General features: G+C 36.3%; 3 protein-coding genes across 3 annotated transcripts; 2 read left to right on the top strand and 1 right to left on the bottom strand.

Annotated features, from left to right (window-relative positions):
- LOC105161425 (protein ALUMINUM SENSITIVE 3) lies at nt 496-2523 on the bottom strand. The gene is made up of 3 exons (XM_011079106.2): nt 2211-2523; nt 1283-1528; nt 496-1124 (listed from the first exon to the last, which is right to left on the bottom strand). Exons 1-3 carry the CDS (start codon nt 2442-2444, stop codon nt 804-806), a joined length of 801 nt encoding a protein of 266 aa, XP_011077408.1. The 5' UTR covers nt 2445-2523; the 3' UTR covers nt 496-803.
- Nucleotides 6824-9148, top strand: LOC105161424. Its single transcript, XM_011079105.2, has 6 exons — nt 6824-7086; nt 7695-7830; nt 8042-8126; nt 8213-8260; nt 8473-8573; nt 8710-9148. The coding sequence occupies exons 1-6, from the start codon at nt 6915-6917 to the stop codon at nt 8840-8842; spliced, it is 675 nt and encodes a 224-aa protein (XP_011077407.1). The 5' UTR covers nt 6824-6914; the 3' UTR covers nt 8843-9148.
- On the top strand, nt 10375-16036 carry LOC105161488 (kinesin-like protein KIN-5D). The gene is made up of 21 exons (XM_020693769.1): nt 10375-10539; nt 10621-10804; nt 10913-11042; nt 11135-11293; nt 11382-11858; nt 11946-12047; nt 12144-12296; nt 12373-12442; nt 12563-12639; nt 12870-12950; nt 13072-13177; nt 13346-13432; nt 13518-13693; nt 13776-13937; nt 14023-14130; nt 14263-14421; nt 14504-14587; nt 14654-14859; nt 14952-15053; nt 15128-15237; nt 15305-16036. Exons 2-21 carry the CDS (start codon nt 10653-10655, stop codon nt 15592-15594), a joined length of 2991 nt encoding a protein of 996 aa, XP_020549428.1. The 5' UTR covers nt 10375-10539; nt 10621-10652; the 3' UTR covers nt 15595-16036.

Here is a 16389-nt window from a genome sequence, read left to right as displayed (position 1 = left end):
AGAAACGTTAATATAAATCATCAATATTTTTTTAAAAATTACATATACACCCAACATTACACAAATTATCCTATTTTTGACTGTCATGGGTGATTTCTATAATTACGCAAAAAAAAAAGTGGATTATTTGTGTAAATAAAATATATATCAGGAGTTGTAAATGTTAAAATTGTCCGTTCTATTTAGAAAATATTTTATACTCATAGCGTGTATATGTTAAAATTGAATAGAAGATAGAATTAAACTCGAAATAGAAAATTCAATCTGTCGACCACAGAGCAAATCCGCAACCATAGATAGAAAAATAACAGTAAAGGAACGGTCAAGCCGGCTAGCATAAATTTGGAATTCAAGTGTTCAGAGAGTTGTGAACCAACTTTTGTCTTCCTTAAACAAAAAGCAATAATTAATTAAATAGGTGGAGTGGACGGATTAGATTTTCTGTTACAAACTCTATTGCATCTTCTGCTCCATTGAATATTCATATGCCACATATATAAGGATGACGTCATGTATTTTAGTTTAGAAAATATTATATACACGTGATGTGGCATATATATGTTGAATGAAATAAAAGATACAACAGAATATCCAATCGGTAGACTGGAGTTTAGAGAACTTGTTGGCTGAGTTGTTCTGTTTTCCCTTATGCTTATTTCTGCAATCAAGCAGGGTACAAGTGTAGCAAGAAAAAGGCATTCACATAGCAGAGAAACCAGTGAAACGAATACTTCACTGTTGTGGATAAACTTTAGCTTTCTGTCAATACGTCCCTTTTCCATGTTACAGAAAGTTCTCTACTCCTAACTTGAGTCGGAAGAGAACACCTTTGTTTCCAACTGGTAAGCCTTGGTGAAGAACGAAGGCCAGCATAGATATGTGGACATGATGCTGCTAACTGTGGATGCCCCGATGAGCATGTTCATCACCACGATCTGGAGCTGGATGGCCTCCAGGGGCGATGCTCCGCCCATTATAAGGCCCGTCATTGCACCCGGAAGTGAAATTAGTCCAACGGTCTTGGCATTGTCCAGAACGGGAGAGAGTGCAATCACGAGTGCCCGTTTCACCTGTTGCAGCGTTGCCTGACGAGGTGTTGCCCCGAGAGCAAGTGCTGTCTCTACCTACAAAATGGTATCAGAACAGCAGATTAGTAAAGGGCTCCATCAAGAACTAGTTAAAATAGAAATGATGAAGATCTCATGACAGGGGGAAAGATTTAGGACAAACAAGAAGCCGTTTCTCCTAGAATGATCGTTTTGCAAGGAATTGATGTATATACCAGGCTCATCTGAATCTTGATGTCGTCCCGGAGCTTTTTCATCGTAACACCGGTGACCGTCATTGCATTGCCGACCATCATCCCTGCAACGGGGATGATGTACCTCGGAGTGAAGGGGAAAACACTCAGAACCACCAACATAACCATAGTAATCGACGTTCCTGCCAGAATCGACACTCCCGCCACATACTTCCCTCTTGGTATGTGTTTGGCTCGTTGTCCAGCTGTATAACCAGCAATAGAGACCTATTCGACCACAAACAAAGAGATCAAATAAAGCCCACTCTTCCTTTTTTAATGTTTAAGAAACAGAGTTGGTCCTTGTCTAGTGTATAGCTGAAGCTGAATTCTTAGTTTATTAAACCATTGATGCAAGAAACAGAAAATTTCAACTGTGCTCTGTCAGCCTACACACCAAGTAAGAAAATTTTCCTCTACCACAAGTCAGAATTGAAAAATTCAGACAAATCCATCTCTCTTCCTAAGGAGTGCAAGAAACGTTAAACGACGACAGCAATTGTTTAACATGTTGTATGAAATATACCTGTACTGAGTTAAGCACGTCATCTCCATTTGATCAAAACATTTGCTATTCTTTCAGAAACAAAACTTAGACTATGATTGATAAGAATAACAGATGAGACCTGTCCGAAAATTCAGCAACAACAACTGCAAGAAAACATGCAAAAACTAGAAATCTCTCCCTCTGGCTTCTGATATATTGCCTGCCGCCTGAGGTGATCGGTGTCGAAACCAAATATAAAATAAAACTTATGTTTACTAGCATCAAAAGTTGTTAACTGCTGTCCGAATGAGTGAAAAACAGCCGTTTCTGGTAAATCTAAGTCGACAGACCGATGGCAGAATAGGAATTGAAAGGGGCAATTGACCAAATTATACGAAAACAAACACAAATACACACACATACCATGAAAAGATAAGCCATAACAATCCAAACAGCGTTCTTTTGGTTGAATATGAACTGCAGAACAAACCCAATGATGGAGAGTTGAAGAAAAGCCCTGAAAATGGAATAAGCCATCTCAGCCTCCAGGCCCAGCTTCTGAAGGTACGAGAGGAAGATTGCCATCGCCACCACCGCCAGCGCCGCCGTGGGCTTGATCATACCCTTCAAGAACTCCCCCAGCCACGCCCAGTCCATGGCTGCAGCAGGTATGCCTCGACAAAAGGTTGTTAATGCAGGAAGGTTTTAGCTTTAACTAAATCAACTGAAAGTCTGAAACTCGAGGTACGATATAAGGTACATGCGTCATTTATAATAATAAAATTTAACAAATTGCATCTGAACCCCTCAATTAACATCAAATTGTAAAACCACTTTCATTATTTAAATAATTATACCAATAATTTCGAGTCACTACTCACTAATCTTTTTACTATTATAGTGATATCTACTATTCAAATAATAAATATTTTTTTTATTATTATTATTATAAAATAACATTGTAATTCCTATTTTATTTAATATATAGAATTAATTATACTAAAAATTCTTTTTAAAAATATAAAATTATTCTATCCCCTAAAAATTTTAAAATTATAGTTACATCTCTCTCAAATTTTAGTGTTTACATCTAACACCATTTGATCAGAATTTAGAAAAAATAAAACACGGACATTAACAAAAAATTGAAACTAAAATGGTTATATTCGTGTGGAGGCAGAAGAGACCTTCCCCTGGTGGAGATGAACTTTTGATAAGAACCCGTGGAGTTATTATTCGGAAGCTGATGCTTTCTGGATTGGATTGATAAATCGATTGGATTTATGTGCAGCGCAGTGCGGAGGGAGGGTACGTACGACCGAATACGAATGGGTACTTCCTGGCCTAAAGTGCGATTGTGGGTCCCAGCTTAGTCATCGGAATCTTGAGGATTTCATCATTACCCCACTCCAATTACCTAAATTCATACCCTCTACTTATTTATAGGATAAATTATAATAAGTTTTTATAAAGTAAATAAATATCTAGATAATAATGAGATTTCTTGATTATAGACCTCTGCTGTGAAGTTAATTTCGTAATTATTGAACAATTTTGATATATCATGGACTCTTATCAAATCATATAAAAGTAGTAGTTGGAATAATTTAGTATGTTTTTATTTATGAAATGTATATAAATATATATTTCTTTGAATATATAGAAGTTTTGGGCCATCATTAAAGAATTTACAAGGTCACCCAAGAAAAAAAAAATGGGATTTGACGCAGATCCGCAATCGTTTAACGCCCATGCCATATTAGAACGGGCATTAGAACTCAAGAGGAATAAAAAGTTATTGATGATGTCATGATCCACATTTTTTATGTCTAATTTTTTTTGTACGAAAAAATAATTCCAAATGGTATTTCAAAATAACAGTTACAATGTCTATTCCTAAAATTGTTCCAAATTTGTAATGATAATAAATTGGAAGTCGTATGGAACACATTAATAAAATTAGGGATGATCTTGAGTTGACCGTTCCTATATGTGAGACAATTAATATAAAAAAAAAAAAGATAGTTAATAAATGAATTTCAAAATGAAGCGCAATTTGGAATGATTTTAGTGTCTGTATGGTCTAATATTATGAAAACTGTTCATAAGTTGGATTTTTAATTGAAAACTGTTGTGTTACCAAGACCGTTGCACAATATGTTCCAACTTGGAACAATTTTTGTGTATTATTAATATTGTATTACTCAGACCATTCCAGATAGAGTACAACGACTATAATTCAACTGATAAAAGAATTGTTCTAATCTATGATCCTAAAACAGTTTCAATCCTTGATCTTTCTGTTGCAAATCAATAAGGAGCAGGTACATCCCGACCTCCGAATGGTGAATATGATGACGAATCTGACAAAAATAGCTTTGACAAGGATTACGAAACTGAAAAAGACAATAATTCTGATTGAAAGTTCACAACATTAGAAACAATCACTATCATTGTGTTGCAATGTCTGTTCCAAATTGGAAAGGTTAGTCGCCAACCATTCCTAAGCATTAGTAACATCGTCTGCAGCGACATTTCACAAACCGTTCCAAAATCTGGTCTAAAATAATTTTTTCAATTCGAATTGTGTCAAATGACGAGAAAACTATTCCTAAACCCGCCCGCCCCAAATCCGGCATTTTTTTATAGTGGGTGTAATATTATGCACGCGCATAATAATATGAAAAGTAGTAGGATGATTACATTTACACCTCATGATTTATAGTTTATTTAATTATTCATATCTTTTGTATAATTACAAAAATCACCCATACAAGCAAAAACACAGATTGTTTGTGTGATTATGTTGATAATTTTGGAAGGTGTATGTGTAATATTTTTAAAAGTAGATGTGTTTGTGTAAATAATTTTGAAGTTTTTAGTGGGTGCGTGTATAATTTTTTTTCTAAAAAAATAGGGATAATTTTTGTAAATAAATTATAGATTAAAGATGTAAATGTAATTATTTTAAAATAATTGCTGCGGTGGTGATTAAATAAATTCTATGTTTGTTTGATTTGAATATAGAAGCGATAATTGGTGCGGTGGTGATTAAAGACAAGACGAGCATGTGACGAGGTCACACTCACACTCACACTCACATGCATGATGTTTGTTACATTCCTTTTCTGTCTTGTTATTTTCAATTCCTAACAGTATGTGATTATCGCATGTTAACAGTTGATATATAAATTTGACCAAATCAAACAAGAAGAGATGTCGTCGATCTTTTTTAGGATTTATGTCCGTTCTGACGTGATCATATGATATCCATTAATTAGGAATTTATACAACAGATTGTTAAAACACAATTGATGATAATAGGAAGAAATTAATGGGGATTTGAAAGCTGTGTAGGGACCAAATTGGAGTTCAAATGCAAAAGAGTGAATGAAGTCCACTTTTCTCAAAAAAAAATTTGAAATTGCAATTATATTTTTTTCGAAAATTATCTATTTACACATGACCCATTTTAGTTATGATTTGAACGAAAAATACTAATGTTAGCAAAGAATATTGTATAAATTTTTAATTCTATCCCTTCTTTAGTATTTTTATGTATATCTTTTTTATACATGAGTTGGCATGGCAATGGACATGATGGTAGGGCTTGTTTGGAAAAAAAAAAAAAAGAAAAAAGCTTAAGTCAGGTGAGCCATAGAAAAGAGTAAATTAGAGAGGGATTTTGGCAATACGCTTATCAAAATGAGTACTGGCCTTATCACATCTGGACAGGTTCAATTCAGCCCTACATAGTTTTTCTCAAACTTCTAAAGAATCTCAACTGCCCAGTACGAGCCCCCCCACCCCCAATGATTCTCTCAACTGAAACTGCCCATAAAGATTTACATTATTTGGAAATTGGAATTTAATGTAATTTTCGATCATGTAATTATAAGTGCTTGATGATATGATTTTTTTATAAAATATTTGAGGTGAAAACACTTGAATATTCAAACACATTGCTAGATTACAAGATTTTGACGGCGGACGGAATAATAAATAAGAGTTGAATTAAATAAAGCATAATTCATAAAGACATTTTTGTAATAATTGTCTGATTTTGAGCATAAAATAATGTCGGAATCCAATGCAGGTGGGGACAGGCGTATGAAAGGATAGATCTTTGATAATGACCAACAAATTTTTAATTTTTCAGCATAAATTTACACAATATTCTGAAAACGAGTTTTCATTTCCTTGTGAAATAAAGAATTAGCTGTTGAGAACCTGCCAAAAACTTTGTACGTTCAGCTTAATTAATATTATGAAAGGAAGTAGGGGTGGAGCAATGCAATAAATAAAGACAACTTGATTGAGGAATCAGCATTTTTAACTTAAATGGACAAATGACAAGTTATAGAAATAATTATTATACCATTAAAGTTATTGTATTTAAAAAGCTAATACCAATACATAATATTACAACAAAAGATAATACTAGTGATATAGGCAAGCATCCCACATTTAGTGCATATAAAAAAATTGAGCGGCTTGTAAGTCCCTAAACCTCCATTCTGTATAGAGTTGTCTTTTCTTGACAAAACCTCATTTGAGGGCTAATGATGTACATAAATGTTCTATATTAATTGCAGTTGAGGAGATTGAGCAGCTTATAGATAGGTTATGAGGTTTCCAATTGTCTAGCGAGATGCTTTTTCAGAAAGAAATTGTGAACTCCTACAAAATCAGAGCAGGCAATATATCGTGCAACGGGACACTAATTGAGTTGTAAGCTACGTCAATTAATAATAATATATATCATAAAAATATACAAGCAATAATAATTTTACTTTTCACAATATAATTTTAAGAAATTTATTAGTGATGAGAATTTTGTGTCAGTTGCCACTATGAATTTGGAGATTAGGGTTTATCAGTAGGCTGGGTAATGCAACGGTTCATGCCCATGTATTATATCTGTACGTGGGCTGCTTGCAGCAAAAGCCCAACTGATAGAAAGTTGGCCCACAATACATAATAGGCCCAATGTAGTGATAAATCTAACTGAACTTCCCCTCTCCTCAAAACGACATCGCATCAGCTGTGAACCCCTTCATTCCTAGTTCTAGCAAAACCCCAGTTTCAGTGTTCCCATCACTCGGAAGATTGCAGAAACCAGCAAAAATGAGTCAACTGAGCCGAGCCGCGATGAAATGGAGCCGCCTTATGGAAACGGCGCAGCCAAATCGACGGCTGCCTTCCACCTTTTTTCTCTCGCCGAAGCTGTTCTCTACTGAGGCATCCGACTCGAGCCTCGGCTCCGCCGACGATCAATTTTTTCGAATTCCAGACTCTGGTTTTCACCGGTTTCTCTTTTGATATTAATCATCTTAGTTCCATTATAGCTTTCGGTACCTGTGGCAGTTCATCTTTTTAGGATACAGGGTTTAGGGTTTTGGGGTGACATGGGTTTATCGTTAATATAATGTTGATTTGAACTTCATTTTGTTCTCTGTATTTGTTTTTGCTTCGGTTTATTTGATTATTCAATTCAAATTTTTGCTTGTTGGTGCTGTATGAGTGTTTTAGTAATGTTTTCTGCTGCTTGGTTAGAGGATGGTTTTGAAGGGAAGAGAGATTAAGGAAAAAGGTAATATGTGGTTAAATGATGTTGGGAAGGCTTTAATATATGATGTTTAATCAAGAAGGGAAACTATATTTTGGAATGAAAAGTTGTTCTCCGACTAAACAGGCAAACATATCCGTTTGATGCATGTAGTGTGGAGGGCTTATACTCGGAATTAGTGATTTTGAAAAATAATAGTTGGCCAGAATGGATCCTGAGATTGATTTGTCTTACCTAAGACATATTCAATTATCTTGCCATGATCTCTTGTGTTATTTGGAACTAATGGAATTCTATCGCTCTAAATTTCTAAATGGAATCTCTCTCTTAATTTTCAGGTTCAGTTTATGGGAGAGTTAATAATATCACGAAGTTTACTACAAAGAGTGATATAATAAATGTCCTCGAGGGGTGTAACTTGAATCCACATAATCTCAAAGTTGAATATACTCGAACCTACCTTCCGAAGTCTATGTAAGGTTCTCCTGTGAAAGCACTGCTTCTTCTATATGAATGTCTGATTCTTATCTACTATTGGAATGATAGTTTATACTGTTGTTTAATTGTGTTCACAATTTGTTCAATAATTTTGCTCGGACTCTCCCTCCCAACCCCTCAGAAAGGATAATAAAAATGTGCTGGGTGCTTCAAATAGTACTTATATCCCATTTGTGGTCTTATGTAGGATGGTTGAGTTTCCATCTCGCTCAGCTTATGATGCCGCAGTCAAGTCAATTAATAGGAAAGGTCGCTTGTTTAATATGATAAGGGTAATTTCTTACAGGCTTTTATGCTTGATCTATTTATTTAACATTCCTTCAATTACCCTTCTTTTGCATTACGAACTTGCGCGCAGGCTGATAAAGCTCAGTGGGATATTACTACTCCTTATGATGGCAAAGTGGTGAGGATAAGTTTTGGACTTTATGTATCTTATTTTTTGTTTTCTGCATTAGATTTCAAGCTTAACAAATGGCAGACTGCTTCACCTGCTTTGCATTTTATGCTTGTTTAGATGATTAACAAATTCCCAGTTATACACTTAACTTGATAAGTTATTACTATAGGAAAAATTGGAAGTAGTGCATATGGTTGATTTGTCTCTGGTTATTTCAGATTTTGCTGCAGGGAATCCCTCGCAATGCATTAATTGATGATGTTGAGCGCTTCCTTTCTGGTTGCCACTATGATTCGTCATCCATTCAGATGTTTGTCAGGTTAATACCTAAAATGTCATTCTTGTCCCATAAGAAAAGCACTGAGCAATTATTAGCTGAACTTGTCTATGTCTTCTCCTCTTCCCGAATACTTGACAGTCTTTACTGAACTTCAGTTCTTTGGTTAACGATGCAGGCCGACGGATCAAGGCCCCATTAGAATGGCACTTGTTCGCTTCCCGTCCCAAGCTTTGGCCATGCATGCATATATTACCAAGAACAGAGGCTTTTGTCTCAATAATCAAATCACACTGCAAGTTCTCCATTAGCTTTAGTTTTCTTTCATGGGGAAACTTTATGTCCCCATCCCCAGTCAGATTTGCCGTTATCATCTATTGGCAATGGTTGAGATATATAGTTTTCTTGTGAGGGACAAAGTAGTGTTCGTATAATTGTTAAGGTTTGTTTCAAGCAACTAATTTTGTCTCCATTAACTTCCAATTTCATCTGATCTTGTTAAGCAAAGCAGTGACTTTCTTATTATTACGCATTTTTTTTAAGCTTGTAATGCCTTACAGTTTGTTCTAGATAGCTACTCTAATTATCTGGAAATACAATAATGGTTGGGGGTGGTAGTCCTGTGAAACTTGCATAGTTTATGTGGGTCTACATACTGGCCAAGTAGTAGATCTGTGAGCAGATAAACTGTAGAGATTGCACTGTTGTATAGTCAATACGATTCAAGCTTATTGTTTAAAAAATTGTCTTCATTTCTACCCTATTGTTTGTCAATTGTCATATTTTAGTTGGTTTTCTTGCATGTTTGGTACCACGTAAGATTGCACAGGAACAAACATTATATTCCTTTGCTGTGCTTGTATTATTCCAAAGAGGGTAAAATATAAGGATACTTTGTCGATTTTCATGTTAGGTGGTTTTCTTGAATGTTCTATACAAGCAAAATTGGCATAAGACGGGACACTTTATTCATTTGCTGTGCGAATCTGTTTTTCAATAACTTTGTTGAGAATTCACTGTTCACGGCATATTCATTGATACGTTTTTGCCTCTCCAGTGGCTAAATAATGTAATGACAACTACATTTTGTACTTAGTTTAACACCAAGAAAATATTCAATTTATGACAACGTCGTAAATCGCAAACCATCTGGGCCAAAAGGAAAATACAATGTCCAAAAGTGAGTATTTTTACACTGTATGCAAGGCACAATTAGAAAGAGAATTGTAACTTACTGTTGTCGACATAAATTTATTGCCTGAGTGATAACGTCGGAAGATTAAGAGACATCTCCCTCAAAGCAAGATCCTCGGTTTAAGACAACATTTGTAGCTGAGAAATGCACTGACAATTTCGCCATCTGAAACTTGCTTTTAACACTCTTCAAGTCTTGGGGAGATTCATAGTATCGCCTCCATGAGTAGGGGCTCTGCATGCAACAACTACAACATCGTTGGTGAGAACGTCGTTACACCTTTTGTTGCTTAAAATTTTATTCGTCGTGTTAAGTAAATGACTCAAAGACGTGTTAGAATATTTTTAGCGACGCCATAAACGCCTCACAGCAATTTAATCCATAAAAACAACGTTTGAATAGTGATATCAAATTGAACACCATACGGATCCATGTCTTTATGATCTAGCTTCTTGATTTAAAAAGAACAAGTTCAATACAAGAAAAATTCTAGGTGCCAAAAAAAACAAGAGATCATGTAAGTAAATAAATATGCAGGCCTCAATTTAAGAATTTTTAGTGTCACAAGTCCACCATTTTCAACAAACTCAACAAACTGTCTCTTTCTCCTGCACTTAGAATTCTTCGCCTGCCAACCACTTTCTTGATTTTCTTTTGCTTCCTCTGCTATCTCGAACTGTTTTACCAAATCAAAGCATTGTCCAGAGAGTTTATGACTTGACCTGACTTCGTACCTTCAGGTTTTTTAAATCTTGATGTCCAAATTCATGTTGACTAAGTTACCTTTGGTTGTCGGATTTTACAAAGACTCAGGTTTAATTTGCATATTCACTTCATGCTTCTTTCTTTCTTCATTCTTTCTGTGATGTTCCCAAGTTCTTGTTTCTTGAACAGGAAGGAGTAGCTGAAACGGAAAAAACACAGTTATGGATAGTTCAAAGAAAAATCAGCAAAAGAGGAGGAGTTTGACCCCTTCCTCGATGCCTCGAACACTCTGGTCCATTGAAAGCCCCACTAGAGATTTACAATTGAGCAACGATCATAAGGCCGTGAACGTGCAAGTTGTGCTGCGTTGCAGGTGAAGATTTTTCCATTTTCTCATCGTGTTTGATTAAGTTTCTTGACATATATGGTAAATGTGAAACTATATCTAACGTAGATGTTTGTATTCACAATTTCACATTAGGCCTCTGAATGAAGATGAAATCAAGGCGAGAACACACCTAGTGGTTTCGTGCGACGAGCTCAAACGAGAAGTAACTGCAACTCAATACATGGCTTACAAGCAAACAGATAGAACCTTAGTGTTTGACAAGGTTTGCGTTGTTAATGATGCCATAATAATAGAACTATTCTGGACTCAGAAAAGTTGTCTGAGAATTTTCGTGCTTCTTTTCTGCTGATCCAGGTGTTTGGTCCAGCATCACAGCAACAAGAGTTGTACGATAATGTTGTGGCGCCTGTTGTTAATGAAGTTCTTGAAGGATACAGTTGGACAATATTTGCTTATGGCCAGACGGGAACGGGCAAGACTTACACGATGGAAGGTGAAGGACGAAAAGAGAAGGTTTCTTGCCATTTCATATGTGTTGAACTGTTGCCCTCAAATTGTTCAGTATTGTGTTATTTTGTCTCTGTTTTCATTCTTATTGCAGAACGGGAAACTGCATGAGAATGCCGGTGTTATTCCAAGAGCTGTCCAGCAAATTTTTGATGTTTTGGAAAGTGAAAGAGCTGATTACAGCATCAAAGTGACGTTTTTGGAGCTTTACAATGAAGAAATAACTGATCTTTTGGCTGTGGACAAGGGATTAAATTCCTTATATGATGAACCCAAAAGATCGTTACTTCTCATGGAAGATGGAAAAGGCGCCATCTTTGTTAGAGGATTGGAGGAAGAGATAGTGTCAACTGCGGATGAAATATATGCAATTTTGGATAGAGGGTCAGCCAAGAAGCATACGGCAGAGACCCTTCTCAACAAACAAAGCAACCGTTCTCACTCTATATTTTCCATCACAATTCAAAGTAAGCAGTATAATTCAGATGGATCAGAGCTGATCAAGTGTGGCAAGTTGAATCTTGTCGACCTTGCTGGATCAGAGAACATCCTACGATCCGGTGCAAGAGATGTAAAACATTCTAAAATATCTTGTTAATTCTTAGAAGATAACTGTTTTTTTCTGCAAGAAATTGACTTGAAAACTTGTTTCATTTAGGAAAGAGCAAGGGAAGCTGGTGAGATCAATAAAAGCTTGCTCACACTCGGCCGTGTTATCAATGCATTGACAGAGAACTCTGTTCATGTCCCGTACAGGCATGTTTTGTTTTATTAGCCTTTTGAATGCTGCACCGTGCTCAGACTGATTTTCTTTCTGAGAACATTGGTTTTGGATAATCTGTTGAATCTCAGAGAGAGCAAATTGACAAGGTTGTTGAGGGATTCACTTGGAGGTAAGACGAAGACATGCATAATCGCAACAGTTTCACCATCCGTTCTCTCTCAGGAAGAGACTCTCAGCACTCTTGATTATGCGTTTCGTGCTAAAAGTATCAAGAACAGACCAGAGGTTTGTGATTATATGATCGTTTGCCGTCTACTTTTTATTCAAACAATGATTTTATAGCTTTTGTGTTACTTTTCAGGTGAACCGAAAAGTTGTGAAATCTACACTGATAAAAGATTTGTACTCTCAGATAGACCGTCTCAAACAAGGTCTGAGCAAACTGCTTTGAGTTCTTTTCTGATAATTGTTTCTCATATTTCGAAGAAAGCTGCACCAACAATACACAGAAAATACACATTTCATTTTACTTTTTCATTTTCCTCCATCAGAATTACATGCAGCAAGGGAAAAGAATGGTGTTTATGTACCCCAGGACAAGGAACATAGCCAGGAGGCAACCAGGAAGGTGACTAGCCCAAACATCAATGTATTTATAGCTACATTCTGTTTTCGTCCCTTACTAATTTCTTTGAAGCGAGCGTCGATATGTCTTATTTTCAAGGTTATTTATCTTTTTTAGCTAACCATTGAAAATACTGTCAGCGCAGTTGATTCAAAGTTCAAGAGAAAAATTTTCTTGGTCGCCTATTTTTTCATGTAACGATCTCTTTCTTATCGAACACTTTTTTGGAGCAGCAACTGATGGAGCTACAAGAACTTTACATGTATCAGCAACAGTTAACAGTAGATTTAAAAGATAAGCTTGAAAGCACACAGGTATGGTATTTATGTCACAATTCAACTGTTTCGCTTCCCTCTCGGATCACCTGCTGATGTTTACTTCATTTTTCTGGTAGCCTGAAATGAATGAAATGCTTTACCTTATGTTTGAATCCAGAGAGAACTAATGAAGACTCGAGAATCATTGTTTAATCTAGAAGGTCAATATCGACAAGCGAAAGACAAAGATAAGGAGGCGATGATATTCAATATCCTTTGCTCTGGTAAGAGAACCACTGCATTATATCTCAGGCGAATGATCTTGATGCAAATGTATTTTCAGCATTATGCTGCATGTGGCTTGAGCAAAATAGTAACAACTTTGTTAATTTACAGGATATTTTGCCCTCAAGATATGTTTCGGAGCTTGACATGTTCTTGTTAATTTACAGGAAAAGCACTCACTGAGAGAGCACTTGAACTTCGATCGGACCTTGAGAGTGCAGCATCTGATGTATCAACCCTGTTTGCCAGAATTGGTATGTGTTCCTACAAATAAAATCTTGGAATCCTTTTAGGAGGTTTTCACAAATTAATGATTAGTAGTGGTTCTTGTCCCAACAGAACGCAAGAACGACTTGGAAGAAAGAAACAGATACCACATTCAGAAATTTCACTCTCAGTTAGCTCACCAGCTCGAAGAGTTGGATAAAGTTGTATCAGCTTCAGCGACACGCCAAGAACAGAATTGGGAAGCGATTCAAGAAAATGCACGATCTTTATTAACTTCAAAAGCTGCGGTAACTTAGAAACTTCTGAATAATGTCTATTTTCTGATTGTCTGAAATGGAGATTGAATCTCATATCACCTTATATCGGTAGGCGATGGAGGAGCTGCTCAAACAGATCCAAGATCTCAAAGATCTGTATACGTCCAGTTTTAAACGTTTGGATGACTCAGCCGAAGAACTATATCAAAATTCTGAACTCGCCTTCAGTAGATTGAGGTCTGAATTATCGGCTCATTCTTCTTGCATTATGGATGTGAGTGTTGATTCTGTCATCACTTGGCCTTGTGCTACTTCAGTATCCCTTTCGTTTCTTTAGTTCACCAGTGTTTCTTCTGCAGCTTATCATGAAAAGTTCATCAGATGCTGATACAATAAGTAATGGTCTGAAAATCAACCTAAACAATCTTGGATCAAGAATCGAATCATTTATACAGCAACAGCATGAGGTAAGAAACCTGCAACCAGGAGCCTTTCACGAACATTTCTTCGTCTTCTTGATTCACGGGACAAAATCTTACATGCACCATACACATGCAGACATGATGATTTTATGTATATTGATTTATTTATGTTCGCAGAATCACATGAGGACTTACCAGACATCCAAGTCCATTTCTGAAAGTCTTCTTAGTTTCTTCAAGACTTTAAGGATTTACATTTCCAAATTGACACTCATGGAAGAAGATTCTCAAACCATCACTAGCCAGAAGCTGCGTGCCTTGACGAAGACGTTTGAGGTAGTTCATTAAGAGCACAGAGCTTTATGTTTCTACCGTAATTTCCTATAAACCTTAGTAAATCTTCGGTTACCTTCTTCAGGAGTTTGCTGTTGGTGAACAAAGGCTTTTAGCAGAACAAATAGCAGAGCTACTAACAAGTTCAAGTTCTAGAAAGAAAAAACTGGCAAGTACTTCTTTCAATGCAATATACATTTTTATAACATGTGTTTTTGAATATACTATTCTACAGATTCAAACAGCAGTAGATGACATACTAGAGAGCGCCCGTGAAAGAACCGAAAAGCTAAATCAGGAAATATCCGACGTGCAAAATATCACTGCTGATGCTGAAGAAAAGTGGACTAATTACGTTGAGACAACAGAAGGTAACTATGGGGAAAACTCTGCTGCAATAGAAGCTGGAAAGGGCAATCTTGCAAAAGGCCTTCAACTTTGGTATACACAACGAAATTGCAGCCTCTTTTTCTTCTTGAGTTCATGCAGATACACCTTTTTGCCTCATTGAATCTTTTACTCAATATATGTAGCATAACAAAGTCGTCAGAGGTTGCAGAACAACGGCGAGTTGCTGAAGAATCCCTTTTAGACCTGCTCCAGGAAAATGTCGACGCAGTCATTTCTTTTATTGAGTAAGCTCAAAAACAGTCGTTACTACGTTGTGGAGGTCATTTGTTTGAGTCATATTCTTTAATGTCATGTTCAGGAATGGTACGGAAGAGAATGAAAAGATCCACGCTCGATTTTCATCTATTGCCCCATCGGTTTTTGAAGAAACAGATGAAGTTAGGAAAAAACTTGTGTTGTCGGTAGAATGTAAGTAATTTTCTTTCAAGTACTATCCAACATTGTCCTAGCCACTAATTTACATTGTTCTCTGCAGATCCAGTGAGACTAGACCATGAATCATTGGACAAAATCAATGTCTTAAGTGCTTGTTGTCTCGACAACATGAAAGAAACGAACAACATCCACTCCGAGAAAGTGATGGAGATTTCAAGAACTGCAAGAAAATCACTTGTTGATGATTACTTGGTGGAAGGTTCTTCATGTTTGAGTCCAAAGAAGAGAAACTACAATCTACCAAGCAAAGAATGTGTCGAGGATTTTATCAATCGCTCGTTCAGAGATCCACTGCAAGCATCATCCAGACCTGATGCAATTGCAGAGTAAATCAAATGTTAATATAAGTGAATTCATCACAACTTTGCTTAGATAGAGTCAGAAAAGGTCTTGCTTCAGTTATGCATGGTGATCAAACATTCATGCAAACAAGTAGACAATCATAATAGAAAAACTAACAATCACATCTTGGTCTCTCAATAGGCTTTCCAACATGTCAACTCAATTGCTTAGATTTTCTAGTCCACTTCATTTAAACATATATTGTTCATTTCCGTACGAGGTGAACCACCCATTGGGCTCGTGGCTGCTAATAATAATCCCACACGAAGCCTACGAGGTATCCCCAACACCACTGGATTTGAGGCTAATCTCCACACACGGTTCATGGTTGTCTTAACCCGAGGAAATATTGCACCCGATTAGTTTCGAACCCGGGATTGTTCGCTAAATAGATCGACTCTACACATTTAAACGCTTTGGGCCTTACACCACCAAGCGCGCTTTGGGTTATATTTCTAATTTTCTATTTTCATGTTACTAGATAGAAATTAGGGTTAATTAACTTAAATATACTTAGCACTCTCTAAACATACAAAATCACATTTCTCCTCAAAAAAGTTTCAAAACACACCACCCTCTCTGAAAATTTTAAAACTTTTAGAGGGGGTATAAGTGTAATTTTTAATTTTTTTTTAATAAAAATATAATTTCATTTTTTAGATGGAGTTGTAATTGACCCTAGAAATTAACCTAACAAAATTGGGCCACATCTGAAAAATGCCCCCCCCCCCCCCCCCCCTTTTTTTTTTTTTCCCCATGGGCCAACAACCTTTTTTTTTTTCA

Source organism: Sesamum indicum, linkage group LG5 (assembly GCF_000512975.1).
Source record: "Sesamum indicum cultivar Zhongzhi No. 13 linkage group LG5, S_indicum_v1.0, whole genome shotgun sequence".
Lineage (NCBI taxonomy): Eukaryota > Viridiplantae > Streptophyta > Magnoliopsida > Lamiales > Pedaliaceae > Sesamum > Sesamum indicum.
Note: the sequence above shows the minus strand (reverse complement) of the source record. Positions and strands in the feature narration are given on the sequence as shown.

Excerpts from the sequence above, each read along its gene's own strand:
- LOC105161425 (XM_011079106.2), bottom strand. The coding sequence starts at position 2,444 with ATGGACTGGGCGTGGCTGGGGGAGTTCTTGAAGGGTATGATCAAGCCC. Across the intron at positions 1,529-2,210 it reads TTATGGCTTATCTTTTCATG|GTCTCTATTGCTGGTTATAC; the intron begins GTATGTGTGTGT and ends GTGGTCGAATAG. Across the intron at positions 1,125-1,282 it reads TCAAGATTCAGATGAGCCTG|GTAGAGACAGCACTTGCTCT; the intron begins GTATATACATCA and ends ACCATTTTGTAG.
- LOC105161424 (XM_011079105.2), top strand. The coding sequence starts at position 6,915 with ATGAGTCAACTGAGCCGAGCCGCGATGAAATGGAGCCGCCTTATGGAA. Across the intron at positions 7,831-8,041 it reads ACCTACCTTCCGAAGTCTAT|GATGGTTGAGTTTCCATCTC; the intron begins GTAAGGTTCTCC and ends GGTCTTATGTAG. Across the intron at positions 8,261-8,472 it reads CTCCTTATGATGGCAAAGTG|ATTTTGCTGCAGGGAATCCC; the intron begins GTGAGGATAAGT and ends TGGTTATTTCAG.
- LOC105161488 (XM_020693769.1), top strand. The coding sequence starts at position 10,653 with ATGGATAGTTCAAAGAAAAATCAGCAAAAGAGGAGGAGTTTGACCCCT. Across the intron at positions 10,805-10,912 it reads CAAGTTGTGCTGCGTTGCAG|GCCTCTGAATGAAGATGAAA; the intron begins GTGAAGATTTTT and ends ATTTCACATTAG. Across the intron at positions 12,951-13,071 it reads ATAAGCTTGAAAGCACACAG|AGAGAACTAATGAAGACTCG; the intron begins GTATGGTATTTA and ends GTTTGAATCCAG.